The sequence below is a fragment of the Polyodon spathula genome, chromosome 3 (genome assembly GCF_017654505.1).
Source record: "Polyodon spathula isolate WHYD16114869_AA chromosome 3, ASM1765450v1, whole genome shotgun sequence".
NCBI lineage: Eukaryota > Metazoa > Chordata > Actinopteri > Acipenseriformes > Polyodontidae > Polyodon > Polyodon spathula.
This window is the reverse complement of record NC_054536.1, coordinates 25,243,502-25,264,171: the sequence shown is the minus strand read 5'-3', so window position 1 is coordinate 25,264,171 and position 20,670 is coordinate 25,243,502. Positions and strand designations below refer to the sequence as shown.

General features: G+C 38.2%; 1 protein-coding gene across 3 annotated transcripts in view; it reads left to right on the top strand.

Annotated features, from left to right (window-relative positions):
- Nucleotides 1-3,298: 3,298 nt before the first annotated feature.
- Nucleotides 3,299-20,670, top strand: part of LOC121312899 (LIM domain-containing protein 1-like) — a 30,731-nt gene continuing 13,359 nt past the window's right edge. The window contains exons 1-3 of one of the 3 annotated variants that reach the window (XM_041244794.1): nt 3,299-3,852; nt 4,142-5,688; nt 10,396-10,497. In XM_041244794.1, the coding sequence (XP_041100728.1) occupies nt 4,167-5,688; nt 10,396-10,497 (1,624 nt within the window). In that variant the 5' untranslated portion in view covers nt 3,299-3,852; nt 4,142-4,166. Of the gene's footprint in view, nt 5,689-10,395; nt 10,498-20,670 lie in introns of all 3 variants that reach the window. The other 2 variants (XM_041244795.1, XM_041244793.1) reach the window with 2 other exon arrangements.

Here is a 20,670-nt window from a genome sequence, read left to right as displayed (position 1 = left end):
CTCTAAGTCTCGAAAGAGCACTAGAAAAGAGCAATTCAAATCTCAGCATTAGATAAACAGCACTTAAAACCATTCATTGCAAATGTCATGAAAAGATGTCATCTTTTTTTTATAACCAACAAAAACTCCATTGAGATTGAAGATCTGAAGAATAACGTGAAAACCCAGCATCACTAATATATTTTTTCAATCCCTTTCTAAAGTAAATTGCTAAACTACTGGGTTGTCTGATTAAGGCTTGTTTTCGTCTGTCAATGACAGCAAAGAGGTATTTGATAAATATTCCCTTATTGTGTGATCCTAAATTCCTAGAGGACAGGTAAAATGTCAGGCTTTATTTTTTGCCCACATGCATTTTCTGTGATTTTAGGTCAGTGTTCTAAACTTTACAATAAAACCTTGACCCTTGTACTGTTTCTAGATGCTTTATTGTTCGATTGAGCAATGTTAATGGTGCTTAATAATACCTAGCAGAATACAAAGAAAATTGCTCGGAGTTTGCATTCTAATGTTCCTGGTAAAATGCACTGTGATTTGTCAGTTTCCCCACATTGTTTGCATGGTAATCCTATACATTTACCATAGTTTTCAATGTTTTAATATGCTTTAAAATACCACTCTGGGCTTTATAATGATTACCTATGCTTTACTGCGCTTTCACTATGCTTTATTACACATTGCTACAGCTTTACAATGGGAAACTTTCATAAACGGTAATTTACCATCTGAATTATATTAAAGCTTCTAGGGGAATTTAAAAAAAAATGCTTCAATTCAGTTTCTTTACAAGTAAGAGACATAGTAGTGACAAATACTGTATATCATGCTATAACAAATTTTAATTTATAGTTAAGTATTTTTTCCTGACAAGTATCCTAAAGAAAATCAGTCTTTTTTTCAATAGCAGTATCTATTGTTTGTCAACATTTGCAATTATAAGCCATTTTATGAAGGTCCTTCGTTTGAAGATAGAACTTTACTGTACAGTAGTTTGTAAGCATTACTTGAACTTTCTAGCAACATGTGAAGTATAATACTTGATCTGATACATTGTTTTCAGAGATATGCATGCAATCCCACCTCATTATTTACTCTGGCATTCAGAACTTTACATCTGAGAGTACTTCATATTGAATTCAGCTAACCTACTGTAATTTTACTCCCCTGTACTGTGTGACCATTGTGTTTAGAAGGTTGCATACTCCTGGTCCCTCTTGCTGTCAGCAGATTCCAGAATGAAACTGTATCACTATCATGCTTGTGGAATGCTTAAAGGTGACCTCTTCTGTTTGTTTGTTTGTTTTTTTTTTTTTTTTTTTTGCTGTTTGTATTTTAGGTGTATTTTAAGAACTTAAAAATAAGTGTTTGTTTTTTTTAAGCAAATTACATTTCTTATGGCTCAGTCCAGTGTTCACTATTACAGAATGTTCAGTATAACCACAGGAAGACTGTATAGAAAGATGTCTATTGTGACCTCATGTAAATGCTTTTACTACAGTATATTAAGTCACCTGTAAATAACAACCACCTCTGTATACTTTTAGAACCTGTAGGCACTGTCTTTCTAACATTTACCTCTTCATTGAGGAGACCCAAATAAAAACTGTGAGCGAACAATTACTATTATTATTATTATTATTATTATTATTATTATTATTATTATTATTTATTATTATTATTATATGGCTAATCTTTTTTTTTTTTTTTTTTTGGTGCTTTTTAATTTAGTGTCTATGAAAGGTGTGGAACTATAACAGTCACAGCTTCTTCTCTTTACAGTACCTCAATCCTGACCAGAACTCTTCCCCAAGGTGAAGTTAATAAAAAATGTGTCATATTTTAGAAGTATGGCATTTTCTTGGAAGCTTTACAGCACAAACCAAACACAATCAGGTTCCTGAGTGTTTGAACATCCACCAATACAAATTTCAACGCTTTAGCTGTCATATTTCCCTTGCCCAGAAACTACATTATCAGCCTGCAACTTGAAATAATGACAGACATGTTTCGGTACTATGCTGGAAAATAATCCAAAAGGACGGGTGCTATCATTTATAAAGTGTACAATATCTGATGGGATGTAGCATTCAAAACACCATCATAAAGGCTACATAGCACTATATCCTTCACAATGACCAACAAAACATGCATATAAGTGCACATAACATGTTACAAACCAAAAGTACTGGAATGAAAATGCAATGTTTCAGTGCATTTCAACACATTTCATTTACATGTTTTCAGCTCTAAAGTTTTTTTTTTTTTGTTGTTGCGGTTTTTTTTTTTTTTTTTGTTTTTTTTTGTTTTTTAATTATCCTGCTGGAAATTCAAGCAACTCTGGTCTTAGTGACCAAGCCAAAAGTTGGGAATTGGAAAAATATTTACTCTGCTTGCCCCATTTCCATATATATATCACCACGCAGGGTTTTTGTACGCCGTCGAGTAGGCGAAAGGATGGTTCCTTGGTGTGTGACACCAACTGTCAAACATGGAGGAGGAAGTGTGATGGTCTGGGGCTCTTTTGCTGGATCCAGAGTCGGCAACTTGCACAGAGTGAGTGGCACCCTGAACCAAAACGGCTACCACAGCATTTTGCAGCGCCATGCAATACCCTCTGGGGTTCATCCTACAGCAAGATAGACCCAAAACATACCTCCAGGCTATGTCAAAACTACCTTAGAAGAAAAAAACAAGACTGTAGGCTTCAAATCATGGAATGGCCACCACAGTCTCCAGACTTAAACCCCATTGAGCTGGTTTGGGATGAACTGAACAGTAGGGTGCAAAGCAAACTACAAGTGCAACACATTTGTGGGAACTTCTGCAACAGTGTTGGGAAGAACTTTCCAAACAATATTTGATTTCCATTGTAGAAAGAATGCCACGAGTCTGTTGGGCTGTTATATCTGCAAAAGGTGGTTACTTTGATGAGTAAAAAATTTAGATTAAATTTTGTTAAACAAAACGATTCCATGATTTCTTTTTTTTTTATCTCCAATTGTTTATTTGTTCTATGCTTTAATTTCAGAGTACATTGAGACATTAAACTGCGTAAATTTCAATAAAAACTGGAAAAATTGAGGTGTTCTAAAACGTTTGACCGGTAGTATACATATGTCTAATGCATAGCGCCCCTCTCCCAAAGAAGACAGTCAAAGGCCCATCCTATGACACGTTTCACATATCTTACAAAATACTGTATCCAAAAACATTTTAACTAGAGCATATAACGGAAGCAATAGAGTAGACTACAGATGCAGGTGATGGGACTATTAGTCATGTCCCTTTAATGACGAATGCTCCTTTCCCTGTGCGTCCAATGAACTCCTTTCTTTTGCACTGTGCTTATTCAGTGTATTTCTTTAAAAGTTTCAGCTGGTGCTTATACTCGTATGCCCTTATTTGTTTGCACGACTAATGTTAATGCGCTTAAAAAAGGTTAAGTTACAACAACGCAAGTTAGCTGGTGGGACTCGGTCTGCTAAACATTTTGGCTACACATTTTTTGTATTTTTTTTTTTTTTTTAAATAATAAGAAAGTGGACTGCGGCTTCCGCATTGAGCGACTGCATAGGTTTGGAAAGTGGAAAAAAAGTTGAAACGTAACTAACAGTGTCAGACAGTATCCTGTTGGGAGCAGAATAACTTGTGCGAGCACGGCGTTCCCACGTTTTAGCTTTAAAAAGTTCCATCACTGGAATATACAAATAAAAAACAATTATAAAAACAACAACACCACCTGTTCCACACAACACTAGACGGAATACAGTTTTTGCTCTTTTATATTGTACTGTTGGTTTGGATATCCCGTGATTTATGGATATGAAGAAACTAGACGGGACTAATGTAAAGGTATTTGCTAGTTCTGTTGTGTTTTTCAAATAGAAAAAAAAAAGTTACGGTACGACACAATTCATACATAAATCATTATCTGCGTAATTTTAATTTACGTTTGTTTTGTTTTTTTCTAGTTTATTATTAGGCATTTATTTTAAAGATTAATGAGAAAATTGACGTGATTAAATTAGCAAGGCTGTATCTGAGTTCTCCTGGTATCAGACCGAGGCGACTGTGAAACTAATTTGCCTACATTAAAGACTTAAGCGAAATAATATTAACAGCGTATTGAACTTGTACACAGCCTAAAAGAAAAGAAAAAAGCTACGATGGATAAATACGACGATCTAGGGCTGGAGGCTAGTAAATTTATTGAGGATCTCAATATGTATGAGGCATCCAGAGATGGACTGTTCAGAACAAGAAGAGACGCGGGCAACAATCCGGACTTTGAAGAAACCAGAAAAGTTTTTGCCTCTAAAATGACAAAAATCCATTTGAAAAAACACCAAGAGGAAATTGCAAACAATAATCTAGCCGCAGCCACTGCGGCATCTGGGAGGGTTAACGGAGGGGTTGTCGGTTGTCACAAGATGAATCTGCTGCAGAACAGAGCTTCGGACAACGCGGTGTTATACACCAACAGGCCACCTATCAACAGTAACAACAGACGGGCTGGTGAAGCCGCAGCCAAACCGCCGATATTGTCGGGACCCATGTCTGGCAATGTCAACACAAACCAGCACCTTTATGAAATGCAGAAACTGAACAGATACCCACAAGAAGAGCTCTCAGCCAGCAGGTGTCCCATCAGTGGAAACAATTATGAGAGCCAGACGGTTGGGGAGCATCCTTTGAAGCAACAAACAGGCCCAGGGTGCAGCAGGGCTGGGTCACACAATCGGTTTCCCAGCCAGGATGACCAAGAAGCTACAAGCCCCATCTTTACTGACCCGAATCCACAATACCAACAGCAGCAACACAGAACCTTGGAGCAGAAGCCAGTAGGTCAGAGGTCTGCCTCATTTTCCAATACTCTGCCCCCATTGTTGCCTTTGTCCACTGCACCATCTTTCAACCAAACACAGACAGGGCTGCCTCACCAACGATCTTTCTCTACCCCTTCCTCCACTGCATCTTTCCAGAGCTGTCCTATCCAAAAGGCCACAGCTCCAGATGTGAGAAATGCAGGCAGCAGTCCAGAAACTGAGCCTCTAGGCCCAGACAGTCCTGTTAAACCTAACACTGACTGCAACTACCACTATTACCAGCAGCAACAACAGCAGGAACCACAGCATCCCAGCCAGCAACCTTCCAGTCATGAAGTAGTGTATTCTGCTCTAGGTGACACCAGACCTGAAGGTGAGCTTTATGATTTCATACAACATGGTCAGCAGCCCGAGAGTCCAAGATCTCGCTGTCTGCCGTATCCAGTGGGCCCGAACTGGCAGGATTTCTCCAGCAACCTCTCGGTGCACGCCGAACAAGTTCCATTTGACACCAATGACAATGGAGGTGGCTTTAGCAATGCAAGCAGCCAGCCACTTTTCCCGCAGTCCAGCTCCAGAAGCTATACCGAGGGTCATCCTCCAAGCAGCCAGCTGGCCGCTGCTGTCCCGGTCAGCTCGACTTTTGACAGTCCTCCTCCTCCGTTGCCAACAAGCAATTCTCAGCGGGGATCTTCCTGTGACATCTCCACTCAGGAAACCTCCACCCCACCCAGGGTGATCAAACTGCCCTGCCAGACTCTTCTTGTACAGCCGGATGAGGGGCTGTCTGCTGCCGAAATAAAATTAGAAGCTATTACTAAGCGCCTGGAACAAGAGATGGAAGCGAAAGTGGATTACTTTGGTAAGGACTCAGGGTTGCAGTTCTTAAATTTGTATCTTTTGTCTTGTCATATTTTCAGGCTGTCCTGCTACATAGATCGTTAAAGATCATCTGATTTTAAAAGGGCGTTTTTGGGGGGTTTTTTTCTTAGTTTTTGCAAATGTAATTAGACCTTGAGCCTGCATGCGTCGCTCCACTTGGATCAAATCGCATGCAGGCTGCTGTTACCTGCTTTCCCTCCAATGTGTTCACTTTTACAGTAACCTCTCCAGTAGCCACAGCTAATCTAGATTTTTTTTTTCTGTTGCTGTTTCTTTAATTGGTGTTAGTGGATTGGATTCTTTAATTAGGCTGCTGAAGTTTTGAGTGTTGTGGCTATACTGCTGTACAATAAATAGCTTCTATTTTGCAGGTCGCTACAGTATGTCATCACAATAGACCATTACGCTCCCCATACATGTTCTTGTTCCACAGTCAGGCCAGAAATACTGTAATCTAAATTATATTGTTTAACAGACTATATACAGTTACAAGTCTGTGGCTGCTGTATTATATGTGCACTTGGAAGCTGTAGACAGAGTTTTACATGTTTAAAGTTTAAGTAGCTTCACGTGTCATTTTATCTTTCCCTTAACTTTGTATGATGTTCACCAGAATTCTGATTGGATCTGGGGACTGTTTTTCATTTATTGATTTTAATATATATTTTTTCTCTGGATGTGAATGCACCTGGCATTATCTGAGCCTATAAAATCATTGTGGGATTTCAAAGAAATCACATGATGTGGTGACCTTTCAATTCTGACTTGTGACCTCTGGTTTTGTAACAATCAACTTGTGTACATTATATACTTTGGCTGAAATGTCACAAAGGAGGTATTTGGGAAAGAGGCAGTAGGAAATAATCCTGCCAGGGGTCACACAGTTCCTTGGCTGCTGTGCTGGGAATCATGTAAAACCTGTGCTCGACAGACGCCCTGGTGTTTGAGTTTCCGTCACGTTGGCGTGTTTTTGTTGAAGACTCGTCAGATGGGTCCTATTTCAATGTTCAAGGGGAATCACTCTCCCTGAAAAGATACAGGCAGGGACATTACAAATTATAGCATTTCTGGGCCTACAGTAAATTGTTCCAAAATTTATTTCCCATTAAATGTCATCTTATTTCATATAACAACATTTTATTATCCATATTGTACCAGAACTGGTTTTTTTATGTCTACTACATATAAATATCAGTCTATATTTTGGCCTTTTTTTTTATTTAAAAGGGAAAAGCTATAGTAGGTGCTTTTGCAGTATTTCCAAAACTACCAGCTGCACTGTTTATTCAAAGGCACTATGTTAAGAATGTAAAAAGTTTTCTAACTACAAGTAGTTCTACATTGTTTCGTAAAAAAATCGTTGCATCAAAATGCTTGGTGAATCTGGAGCACAGTACAGTATTTTTACCAAAGCATGCCACCCCAATGCAGCTAGGAAATTGTAGTGAGCCCCCACAATTCAGGACAAATCCTGTAGACTTGGGCAATGACAAGAGTGGTCTCACTTCAGTGTGGATGTACAGCAGAATGTATGGCCTTCCCTTTGAGCAACATGTGAACAAAACACAGTTCCACACAGAAACTTCTGTGGCTGTGTGTACTGTAACTGACTGGGATTAAAAAGAGTTCCTGAGACCCACTGGACACAAAATGTATAGAATTCGACATTGCGTGGGCAGTAGAAATGTCTAGCTAGTTATTATGTATTTCATCTCTGGAGGCCTATGTTGGATTATGGCTCGGTCCACCTGTGTAGAGTTTGTTGCTTTTGGCCAATAGACAGTAACCATCATTTCACTTGTGAATCTCTGCTTCACACCCAGGGCTCCTAGTCATTCATTTATTTCATTTATTTTTTGAATGCATATATAAAAAAATACAGTAAGACGTTAGGAATGTTGCACAGAATCGGATTAAAGAAAGTATGAAACTGTCAGTTGTTATCTTTGTTTTCTAATTGGCAGGCTTCTTCACAGGACGGGTAATTGACAAGTGACAATAAATTATTCATAGCCACCAGCCATATTTTTTGAAACGTGGTAGGTCTGCTTTTTGATATACACTTTTATATGGCTTCCAGTAGTTTAACTAAAGCTGGAAGCAACTCTTGTGACTGCTCCAAATTTGCCTTTTTGCTTGCCAAGACTCGGTGTGGATCCCAGAGTCCAAAGGCTGCTTGGCTGTGGTGAGGCTTCATGTGTGTGTCAGTTTTCTGTACTAACACAAAGTACTGATATAGGCTTATTGCAGATGTTCTTTTCAGGTCAAGGAGGAAACTTTTTTTTTTTTTTCATTACTATCAAGTCCATCTTAAAATAGTTTTCTTTTGCCAGATTCAGGTTTCTAGTCAGGGAGGCAGACTGGATTTGCTCTAACTGCTGTGAAGTACTGAACTCCAGAATAATTATTTGTGTTTCAAATAAGTGTTTAGTCTGTGACTGTGTTTGTGTCTCTGTGGATGTACTGTATATGTATCTACAGTATGTTTCTATGTGTGTATATAGAGCGCTCTAAACAGAAATGCGTTTATATACTTATATACACACACAGTACACAGACATACCTTGAGCATAATCATAATCTCGTTGAGAGGGTTTTTAGGTGGCCTTTCTAGTATTTGGATGTTGAAGACCCAAAAGGTCTTGTACTATGTAGTGCGTTCATTTTTGGTACACAACTGTGTTCTTGTTATCATGCACTGCAAATTAACTATATAACGGCGTTCTTTTACAAGCAATGTTTATCGTGTTCCTGTCTAAATTATGTGGAAGATCAAAATCCCTAAAGACACGATCTCCACATATCCACACTGAGGGCTTGGCTGTTATTGAGGCGTAAGTCACGCGGTTGTCTGTACAGCAGAAAAGCCGTGGGAGGGTTTATATAATAAAAGCTGCTTTTCAGAAACCTGAGTCAGCTACTTGCCACCTCTTTAGCCGTAATGAAAAAACTATGTGACATAAAGGTGTAAGATTATTCAATGCTTTTATAAGCTTAGTGTGTTTTCCTTTCTGGCTGGCCCCAGACAAATGGTTTGGTCATAAGTAGATGTACTGAGGATGCAGGCAGCGGCTGTCCACATGACGTTGCTGAGTTCTGAAGGAACAAGGGCCCCTTTTGTTTTTTGTGGTGTAAAACCTTTCCTAGGAATATACAGAACTGTATGCAATTATCGCATTGCGCTACAGCTTGTCATGAGTTCCAGACAGTGACTGGGCTGATCAGGGGAAAACACTGGAGTATAGCAGAGCTGGGCCTTGGCAGTTATTTGAAAAATATCAGCCAGGGGCTTCTATTTAGCTCTGTAAAAGTAATGAAATGATTTCACCATGAAGCTGGGTTAAGCCTTTAGGAACCCAGATTTTTATTAAACTTACACAGCTTTTTGTTTTAAAGGTGATGTTTTAATGATAATTTGAACACACAACGGTGTGCCAACTTTTAAAAAAAATTACTTATAAAATAACTAAATATTGGGAAAATTAGAAGATAATAGTCAAACACGCCCCAGCTGTTAGTGTGTTTTTCTGTGCTTCCAGTCAGCCTGGAACCTTACCCATCCAATCGGGACAGGTTTTTTTAAAACATTTTTTTGTAGAAGCAGTTTACCATGCCTCTTATGGTATAAGTCTTTTGAAGTATTTTTAATTTTAAATGCACACTGGCTAGTAATAGATAATCACTTGTGAGGGCACATTGCTGTGATTTGGGGTGACCCTTTTAGTTTTATTAACAATTTTTAATTTATGATATAAGCTTTTCCCCCGATTTGTGTCTGCCATTGAAAACTAAATTGCCAAATGCCCCACTGTATTTCAAGCCTAGCCAAGAAATTCTCCTTAATCTTGAAACAATCCCTTACATATTCCAGGGTTACTGTGCAAGTCAAAGTGGAGACAAATCTGACACACAGCCATGCAGTGCAACAGAGCTACTTTAACTGTGCCTCTTGAGTGAGGACTGAGTCTACGACCTTTGGCTACAGTACATGCTGTTTCTTACGCTGGGAACCTTATATTGTATATAAAAAAGAAAGTGGCACTGCCCGCCAAGCCAAATAAACAAATTGAATTATATTTCCCTGTAATAAGAAGCCCTTGATTACAGTCTTCTGATTCTTTGTACTTAAAAAGCTTTCTGGATTTCATGGATTTATGGTATTGAGTGTCGCCCTTTTCCTACCACTCCTCTGTAAAGCTAATTGGCAAAGAGAAAGCGGAACACTTGGCGTGTGCCAGGATGCAGTGGTCACATGATGTGTTGATTCACAGTTGAGGAGTTCACCGAGAGATGGCTGCCTGAAATGCTCATGATTTCCATTTTCAACTGATGTATTTTAACCCAGCACATTTGGGCCCAGTGTACTTTAAGCTTTGATCCAGCCCAGTAATATTGGGCATAATGCCTGCAAGGTATGCTTGTCCTGTTTGTCAAATTAATGAACCCCCTCCATTGTATTTTGATCTGTGATTAATTACTGGTATTATTGTTATGTTATACTTGGTTTGTTGGGATGCCCTTGAAAACATAATGTATATCTTTAGGAACTCTGAACTTTCTCCAGGGATATGCATCCCTATTCCCTCACAGTTGTTGATATAAGCTGAAACTAAAAAGATTTTGACTGGAGATATATTGGAGATTTGCTGAGGCGGTACAGTAATAAACTGTTTTGGTTGCTTTACAGGGACCTGTGTGAAGTGTAACAAAGGCGTCTATGGAGCGAGGCAGGCATGTCAAGCCATGGGGAACCTGTACCACAACGTTTGCTTCACCTGCAGTGCCTGCAGTGAGTATCACACACCGACACTTGTGATATTTGCTTCAAGTCTTTTTATTCTTTATGTATGTATTTCATGTGAAATAATATGATGGGGCATTCAGCCTAGGTCTCCAGAGGCAAAAGTCAGGAGTCTACAGTATGCTGTCTGCTTAATCTTTACAGCATGACTGACGGGGATTGTTACAGTAGCTGACAGAATTGATTAAAGGGTGAGGATCTCAGAGTGTATTCATAAAGTAAGAAAAACATAAGAGGCTCCAGCCATTTTCAGTGAGAAGAATTAGACTTTGGAATGCTGGGATCCTAGAGGAAGACACACACAGGGCACCTTTTATCTGTGTATTTTATATAATAATATTTCACAGTCAACCTGGGGTAACTTGACACCCCACGGGGATGCCATTTAGTGCTGACTTATCCAAGGTGTCGAGTTAACCACGGGTGCACATGAGCCATGGCATTAACATGCATGTAAGTAACAGAACTTGAAAATTTACAGTATTGCTGTAGTTACAAGTTTATTTTTAGATAAATGTCCTTTTTGAAAGGGTTGAAAGAACTGCAGTGAATGAATCAATTACAGATTACAGTACTGTACAAACTCGGTACAACTTGTATAGTTCGATTTAAAGTATGAATGAATAAAATAACTACAGTGTTATTTTTATGAAAATAATCCAGCCACACTGTTGACCTATACTTTTAGGTATTGGCATGTACTGTCTAATCTGATGGCTTAAATAGCAAAAGTTAACAAATGTACATTATACGGAATTAACTCGGTGAACAAAAACAATAATGAACAGCTTGCAGTTTCACACAGAATTCAAGAATTGTGTGCCAAAACTTGCGCTTTGAAAGTTCTGCTGACAAGCTTGTTATCCCGAATAACCACAGCCAATTGAACGAGAACTAATTGTTCACTTCTGACTCATTGATACTGTAACCAGCTGCACCTGGTAGTTGTGAAGGAATGAATGAACTGTCCGTTTCCAGTCAGAGTTCAGTCACGTGAAACAAGAGTGTCGAGTAGAGTTCAGTCATGTGAAACGACATTGTCAAGTTATTCACTAGTCTTTTTAACATCCCTTTGGTACCGGTAATAAGTGTCAAGTTACCAGTAAAGCGTGGTGTCTAATTAAAAAATGAAGAGGGGCAGAATGCATATATTTTACATGGAGAAAATCCGGGACCAAGCTAAGGTGTCGAGTTGTCCACCAGTCAAGTTAACCAAGGTTGATATATATATCTTAGTAAAATTCCTTCTTTTGTTAAGTTAATTCTTATTTGTGTGTAACTAAAAAGAAATGCTATGATTTGAATTAATTATTACTGTGTATGTGCCTGTTCGGCTTGTATCCTAGGGTTCCCTTCCCGATGAAAGCCTGAACCCTCTTGTGTTTTTCTTACTCAATGGTGTTAGTATCTGAGCCATGGAAAGTGAAGCGGTTCAAGTGAATGTGTCTGTCAGTTGTCGTGATTCTACCCTGTCTGCCTGTTTACAACTTTCTCTAAGCTATTTTTAGAAGTGAGTGATTAGTTTCAGGGTGGAGTGCAGCTTCCTGTTTTGAGATTTAAAAAAAAAAAAAAAAAAACAGGTGGCGGGGACTGGAAACTATTTGTGAACGAGTTAGTGTCTCTGTTTAAAAAAAATGTCACCGTTTAAACACATTTGAAAATTGTCAAAGTGCAGGATGCTGTTTTTTTTTTTTTTTTTGTTTGTTTTTTTTTTTGCATTTTTAACATTATTTATTTTATTTATTTATTTTTTGCAGTTTGAGGTGTAACACTTCCTATATCAGATCATTTCAAACAATATTACCAATTGGGTACGGTCTCGCTCTGCTGATGGAAATTAACCTGTTTCTATTGGCAGTGGCATAAGGGGGACCCCACTTGCAGGCTGTTTACACTTCTAAAAACAACAAACTACCACCCCCCCCCCCCCCCTCCCATCAATGGCAGCTACTGTTGACTTGTAGGATTACTAAAATGTTATGTTAAGAGGAGCAATTGTTGATGCTAAAACTAAACAAATAGCGAAGTACGTTTGTAACTTGTGGTCAGTTGTGTTAATGAAATTTATTCTTCAGAGACTTTGAGAATGAACAAGTGTAGGTTAAGTCCAAGATACTCCTGTGATCTGCCCTGCTGAACTAATGTTCTTTGGACTGACTTTGGTGGAAAGGAATTTAGAAGGCTGGGGAATATACTGTGACATTGACTTTTGGGGGGGGGGGGGGATTGTTGTCTCTCAGCTGCAGAGATAACAAAGGAATGACAGCGGTACCCCCATTCCCCTTCCCCCGGCCCCGGGGGTGGGGGGGGCCAGGGACATATTCCTGTTCAAATGACCCTGTTACTGATTGGCCGCTGTTGCACCCCCCATTCCCCTTGTGTGTGCGGGTGGGTGGGGGGGGGGGGGGGGGGCACTTCCTTTTCAAAAGACCCTGTTACTGATTGGCCAGCTGTTCTCAGAGTGGAAAATAACTTTTGTATCAACAGAGTGCATTTTAAAATAGAAATATACAGCTCAGAATATGTTTGGGGTCAGGAAATGTTTTTATAATCTGTTTGTTCAAGTGAAGTAAAATCAACTTGAGATAATACAGCCACACAGTGGGAAGCATTTCTGTCCCGTTTCTCAGCGAAGACTCGGGAAAATCTAAAGCGGAAGAATGTAAATCTCAAAACTTCAAACCATAGCAACAATGAGGAGAACATGCCCATGAAAGACTAATGTAGTATTCATTGTAGCCTTCCTGGAGTTTCAAAACGTTTATGGTGTATAGACTTAATCCTGAAGTGCTCAGGCTTGTGTTCTGACTATTTATAACTACTCCTTTCCTACTGTGTAGCTGGGGGGATCAGGAACATCACCCCTAGGTGTACTGTATCTATTTAGACTTGTATTTTCAAACATGGTTAGCTCTAATCTGGTTTTCTGTCCACTTTATGAGAGAGAGAGAGAGATAGAGACTCTTGCTTCTTCTTCCAAGAATCCTACTAGAAAATGGAGTTGCAGTGCTGTGGGGAGTTCTACTCGACATCCAAACCGGTGTTAAAAATGAAAGAGATCTTGTTGCTTCGTTGGCACTTTATGGTTCTCCTTTGCACTCTCCCAACTGCAACAGCATATGTGTAGAACGTGATTCAGTGGCACAAGCCAGGTACCTGCAGCACATGAGTCAGGACATGCGGATAGCTGAAACAAGACAAGCACACGGTTCTGATTTTCTTTTTGATTGCAAACTTTTTATATTATACATTCATAATTAATCTTAAGCCCCAATGAGATCCCCCCTTTAAAATGGCTGTGGTGCTCTTTTTCTCAAGTACGGCTTTAACGCTTGGGATTGCTTTAAACAACACTGGTGTTTGAATCGCATTGCCTTTATGTTCTTTTTTTTCATGTTTTGTTTTTTTCTTCTCAAAGGCATGATAAAATGGTCTAAGTGACTGAGTAGCATCCTTGTATGGGGAGATATGAAGCTCACCTCGCAGTGTGTTTAATATGCTTTTTAAATTGTTAGGTCTGTGCAAACTAGTGTGAGACAAATGCAGCAGCATGCTAACCAGGAACCAAAATAGCCTGGCTTTTATTCTGCTCCAAATGTGGCATTTCAGTAAGTGAATCGTTGAGATTGCACCTCTGGACTTGCAGCCAACTTGACTCTTGAAAAACATGAATACAGCAAAGCATTGTTCTGTGCAGACCATGGTACCATGTTTTTTCTAACCAAGAATTATTATTTTAATTTTAGTTATTTTTTTTAGTAGTGCGGGTTGTCTGCTTATCCAGAGCCTTTAGACGCCAACGCTATCAGGTCTTCCTAGATCTTTGGTGCCCCTGAGTTTCTTTATCCAAACAAACCCCTGACTTTGAGCCTTTTGAGGTTTATATCTTCCCACAAAGTTTTCTAAATGCTTCTGTGAAATGTGAGAGGCAGAAAATGCCAAGAAACACAAATGTTCAGATGTCTCTCTTCCCTTGTGAGGGATAGTGAAACAATGGTTTGTTTGAAGAAAATGTCATCCACCAAGTAAGTAAGCAGAACAATACAGCAGTAAAAAAATAAATATTAATACAAAAATGAAATAAGAGGAGAGGGGGGTGCTACCTGTTTAACCACTGAGCTTTCTTTGTTGTCCTGGTACAAAGGACAAACGCCCTCCTCCACACATTATAAGCAGGACCTTTAGTATATGTTGTGGTGTTTTTCTGTTTGAGATGGAAGACCAAAACTGAATGGCATGACGGGGTTGAGCTTTACACTCACAGAGCTTTTGGGAAACCATTAGTAGTTATCCAGTTATTACCAAGTTGTTACATAGGCATGTACTGTGTTTTTGTCTATTAAAAAAAAAAAAGAGAGAATTTTTCTAAGTTTATTTTACATATATTAAAGTAGGGATAAAATCGGTAAAAAAAAAATTTAATTGAAACCTCTAAAAATCGTGCGTAGCAGTTATGGTTTCTGATCAAGTTTAATGTCCCTGGCATGTATGATGAAGTGGAATCTGTGCAAGTAGAAGCCACGTTTTCTCAAGTTAGCTGGTACTTTGCGAACGTTTGGGCAATTGCTGTGCTGATGGCAAAGGTATGAACACAAAATTCAGCACAAAACAAGCCAGGTTTATTCACCTTTTGAAATCATAAAAAGAAAAGAGAATTTACAGAACTGGACGGTGCAGGCCATCGGGAGATGCATCAAAATTCACACTGGACATTTCCATCAATGCATTCCATAAGTTTACCAACTAAAGCATCACCCTTTTCTGTCAGATGTTTATAATTTAAGATTGTCAGCGTTAGGCAGTGTTTATCTGATGGACAGACAGTACTGTCACACAAAGTCACCAATACATACCTCTCTGCAATAAACAGTGGCTGTCCAGCAAAGCACAGCACTCTGACAAACTCATTAACACAGTCATTCTGCACTCTTGTATTAAAACGTGTGCAAAAGCCGCGTAAATGGATTGCTTGTCTCTCAGCTGACTTTCTTGTTTTAGTTTGTGTTGCTTATATTTGAATATGTTATTATTGTCAGTGCAAACATGCACCTCAATGCAGCAGTATCGGCAGCGCTATGCATCCTCTGCCTCACCTCACCCACTTCTGCTATGTTTGCTTTTTGTATATTTTCGAAACATTTGCTTTTTTTTGAATATTCATAAACTGATTTACGTTTTCTCCCCATTCCTGATACATTAAAAATACAATATTTTCATGTAAATATTTAAATTGTTTTTGATCAAGCTAGTAGTTATTACTCCCAACAATTGCCACAATAATCAGACTTTAATTGGCCAACATAATCAGGTGATAATGTGTTTGTGAAGTGACAGAGAACCACGTCTGAATGTTATTTGATCCTCTTGCTGTCTAAACTTCTGCTGTATCCTGGGACAGGGTTTCCTAAATGTTTTTAGCTGGCCCACCTGTTCAGCTGCATTAGCACTGTGGACCACTACTAGCACTTCTTGGGAAAATGTCAAATTAAAACTATTTTATATGTTTAAACCTGTAATATCATAAATAAACCTAATCTAAACTGTCCTTTATTCATTTGAATAAATATTGTGAAAGATGGAAATCACATATATATATGCACTGAGTGAAAATACATTTTTAAACACTTAAATTTTAGTAAATAAAATAAATTGGACGTTTTTGTCAAACCTTTTAAAAAAGACAAATACAGAGGGAAACGAGAGCCTTGCAGAAGTTTCTTTTTTTGCCACTACTCTGTACAACCAAATACAACTTGCAAAATCACAAAAATAAAAAAAAATCGGAGCGCAGCTGTGCCACTTAACCAAAAGAAAACTTGTGAAAGTAAATCCATCTGCGAAACTTGAATCTGTGTATTATTATTATTATTATTATTACACCATGTAACAATTTTTTTTTTTTTTGTTCCTGGGTAGTAAGTGTTATTTCCTAATTGCTTATGCCTCAAAAGCATAGAAAATGGCTATTATTCCCCACAAACTTTGCTTTTGTGACCAGGACAGTGATATTTCAAAATATCACTATTTACAATGGGAAAACGGGCAAGAGTGTGTCTTTTCGTTCACATAGTCAGAAAAAAACAACATATGAATCCAAATTAACATGTATTTATACTAAAGTAATACAAAAATGTTAATAATAGCCATTTTCTATACTTTTGAGGCATAAGCAGTTAGGAAATAACACTTACTACCCAGGAACAAAAATTGTGTTACATAGTGTAATTATTACTGTTGTTGTTGTTTTCTAACAAAACATATTCTAGCGTTAAAGACGACTGTGAACGAGCCAGTAATCAATAAAATAACAGTATATCCAAACATTTTAATAAGTCCGTTACTGATATGTAACAAGATTTGTCAGTTTGATTAATAACTTGATTTAGTTAATATTGAAACATATTGAGTACTTTGATATATGTTAAATGTTTATAGCTAATTAGTCACAAAAATGTGTTTCATAGGGATCAATTGAATTTTTAAAACATTTCTGCAAAAGAAAACCTATTCCAGCACCTCAAAACTGAGCCCACGGTACAAATGCATACAGACTCCTGTAACTGCCTTTTTTTTGTTCTTTATACTTTGCAAATCTATTCTTTGGTAGCAGATTCAACATATTGTAATTTTATTAATACTGAACAACTTTTTACATCTGCCAGCAGAGCGATCACATGACCTTAACACTGCCCTACATTTTATTTTTCTACAGTTACAGCTGCTGCCGGCGTCTGCTTTTCGCTATTAATAGAAATAAATAAATGAATGGAATGTGATTGCTCCCCCAACCCACCCACAGTTGGGAACCCCTGTCTTAGGATACAACATAGGGCTGCTTATTACAATGTTGGAGTCAAATAAAAAAAGAGCATTTTAGTCAAAATATTGTTTATTTCTGAAGTAACTTACAAAAAATGATGGTGATTAAGTAGATTCAAGAGAATGCACAGAGTCCTTTTCTTCAATCAGTTGCCAGGTTTATTGAAATATGTAGGGAGTCTGGTCCCAGGTACAGGACAAACAGAATACTCATCATTACAATGTTTTGCATGACATTAAATACACTTCTGTGTAGATGGTCCGCCTCCCCTTTCTCTGACACTTAACCAAGGGTCAAGGTAATTTAATTTATTGTGTGTGTGTAGTCTAGTGTGACAACCTCTGAACTCAGTGCATTCTTCACACTCCTGGAGACAAAAGGTCCACACATCTGCCTTTTGTTATCTTCTTGCGACCCCCTTTGATCCTAGTGGCATTATCTCTTTCGATCTCTCTGAAGTCTTTAGAGCCTGTTCCCTTCAAGTCCACAGCATTGTTATCTCGTTAGCTTGCAGTCAATGCTGGGCAAGAAGCTTGTAGACGCAACGTCTCTATCAATTGTAAGCAGTACATGCAATTTGAACCAAACAGTCTGCTATCTGCAATATTAGTCTCTTTTCAGAAAAGAACACCAGTATAGCTCTGCCAGTCCACATGCGTAGCAAACTACTAATCAATTCTCGATCCATGTTTTCCAACAATTTCCTTGAAAGTAGTACAGAGAAAAATATTGAATAATAGACAAAAAATTGGGCATAAATCAGTAAAAAGCGAAGTCCAGTTAAAAAAATAAAATAAACAAACTTGAAACGCAGAACATTATGTACAGTTGTAGTCAAAAGTTTACATACCCCAATGGAAATTTATCGTTTCTAGAAATTTCTCGAAAGCAAATAATTATAGTAAAAATGTTTTGCAGTTGTTTTGCAAAACTCCAAAAATGCTAAATTGAAATGTTAAAAATTTGTTTGCAAAACTCCAAAAATGCTAATTCAAAAGTTTTCATACCCTGACAAGGAAAATTAAATTTAAAGCTAGTTGAGGCACCTTTAGCAATAATAACCTGTTTTAAACGATTAGGATATTTGTCAATGAGCTTTTGGCATGGTTCTTTAGTGATTTTTGACCATTCTTCAACGCAAAATTGTTCCAGTTCATTCAAATTCCGAGGCCTTCTCATGTGCACAGTGTTCCCATTCTGGAGTAGATTTTGATGTGTGCCTTGGCCTGCAACTATTGAGACCTTCACCATGCAATACTGGACCTGTGGTTGACATGGAAACCTCAGTCCCACTTGCAGTCAATTTACTCTGAATATCTTTGGCAGTCAATCTCTGATTGTTATTAACCTTCCTCACAATTCTTCTACTTGGTGAAAGAACCTTCTTTCTTCCTGACCTGAGGGAGTGTTGTGACAGTACCATGAGTCTTGTACTTCTTGATAATAGAAACAGTGGTTGAAATTGGGATACTCAAATGCTTGGAAATCCCTCTTGTATCCTTCTCCAACTTTATGACAATAAATAATTTCCTGCCTAAGGTCTTCAGATAGGACTTACTGGTAAACAACAATCATCATAAGAACATAAGAACATAAGAACATAAGAAAGTTTACAAACGAGAGGAGGCCATTCGGCCCATCTTGCTCGTTTGGTTGTTAGTAGCTTATTGATCCCAAAATCTCATCAAGCAGCTTCTTGAAGGATCCCAGGGTGTCAGCTTCAACAACATTACTGGGGAGTTGATTCCAGACCCTCACAATTCTCTGTGTAAAAAAGTGTCTCCTATTTTCTGTTCTGAATGCCCCTTTTTCTAAACTCCATTTGTGACCCCTGGTCCTTGTTTCTTTTTTCAGGCTGAAAAAGTCCCTTGCGTCCACACTGTCAATACCTTTTAGAATTTTGAATGCTTGAATTAGGTCGCCACGTAGTCTTCTTTGTTCAAGACTGAACAGATTCAATTCTTTTAGCCTGTCTGCATATGACATGCCTTTTAAGCCCGGAATAATTCTGGTCGCTCTTCTTTGCACTCTTTCTAGAGCAGCAATATCTTTTTTATAGCGAGGTGACCAGAACTGAACACAATATTCAAGATGAGGTCTTACTAGTGCATTGTACAGTTTTAACATTACTTCCCTTGATTTAAATTCAACACTTTTCACAATGTATCCGAGTATCTTGTTAGCCTTTTTTATAGCTTCCCCACATTGTCTAGATGAAGACATTTCTGAGTCAACAAAAACTCCTAGGTCTTTTTCATAGATTCCTTCTCCAATTTCAATATCTCCCATATGATATTTATAATGTACATTTTTATTTCCTGCGTGCAGTACCTTACACTTTTCTCTATTAAATGTCATTTGCCATGTGTCTGCCCAGTTCTGAATCTTGTCTAGATCATTTTGAATGACCTTTGCTGCTGCAACAGTGTTTGCCACTCCTCCTACTTTTGTGTCGTCTGCAAATTTAACAAGTTTGCTTACTATACCAGAATCTAAATCATTAATGTAGATTAGGAATAGCAGAGGACCTAATACTGATCCCTGTGGTACACCACTGGTTACCACACTCCATTCTGAGGTTTTTCCTCTAATCAGTACTTTCTGTTTTCTACATGTTAACCACTCCCTAATCCATGTACATGTGTTTCCTTGAATCCCAACTGCGTTCAGTTTGAGAATTAATCTTTTGTGCGGGACTTTGTCAAAAGCTTTCTGGAAATCTAAATAAACCATGTCATATGCTTTGCAATTATCCATTATCGATGTTGCATCCTCAAAAAAATCAAGCAAGTTAGTTAGGCACGATCTCCCTTTCCTAAAACCATGTTGACTGTCTCCCAGTACCCTGTTACCATATAGGTAATTTTCCATTTTGGATCTTATTATAGTTTCCATAAGTTTGCATATAATAGAAGTCAGGCTTACTGGTCTGTAGTTACCTGGTTCAGTTTTGTTTCCCTTTTTGTGGATCGGTATTACGTTTGCAATTTTCCAGTCTGTCGGTACCACCCCTGTGTCAAGAGACTGCTGCATGATCTTGGTTAGCGGTTTGTAAATTACTTCTTTCATTTCTTTGAGTACTATTGGGAGGATCTCATCCGGCCCAGGGGATTTGTTTATTTTAAGAGCTCCTAGTCCCTTTAACACTTCTGCCTCAGTTATGCTAAAGTTATTTAAAACTGGATAGGAACTGGATGACATGTGGGGCATGTTGTCAGTATCTTCCTTTGTAAAAACTTGTGAAAAGTAATCATTTAACATATTTGCTATTTTTTTTTCTTCCTCTATGATTTTGCCATTTGTATCTCTTAAACATTTAATCTCCTCTTTGAATGTTCTCT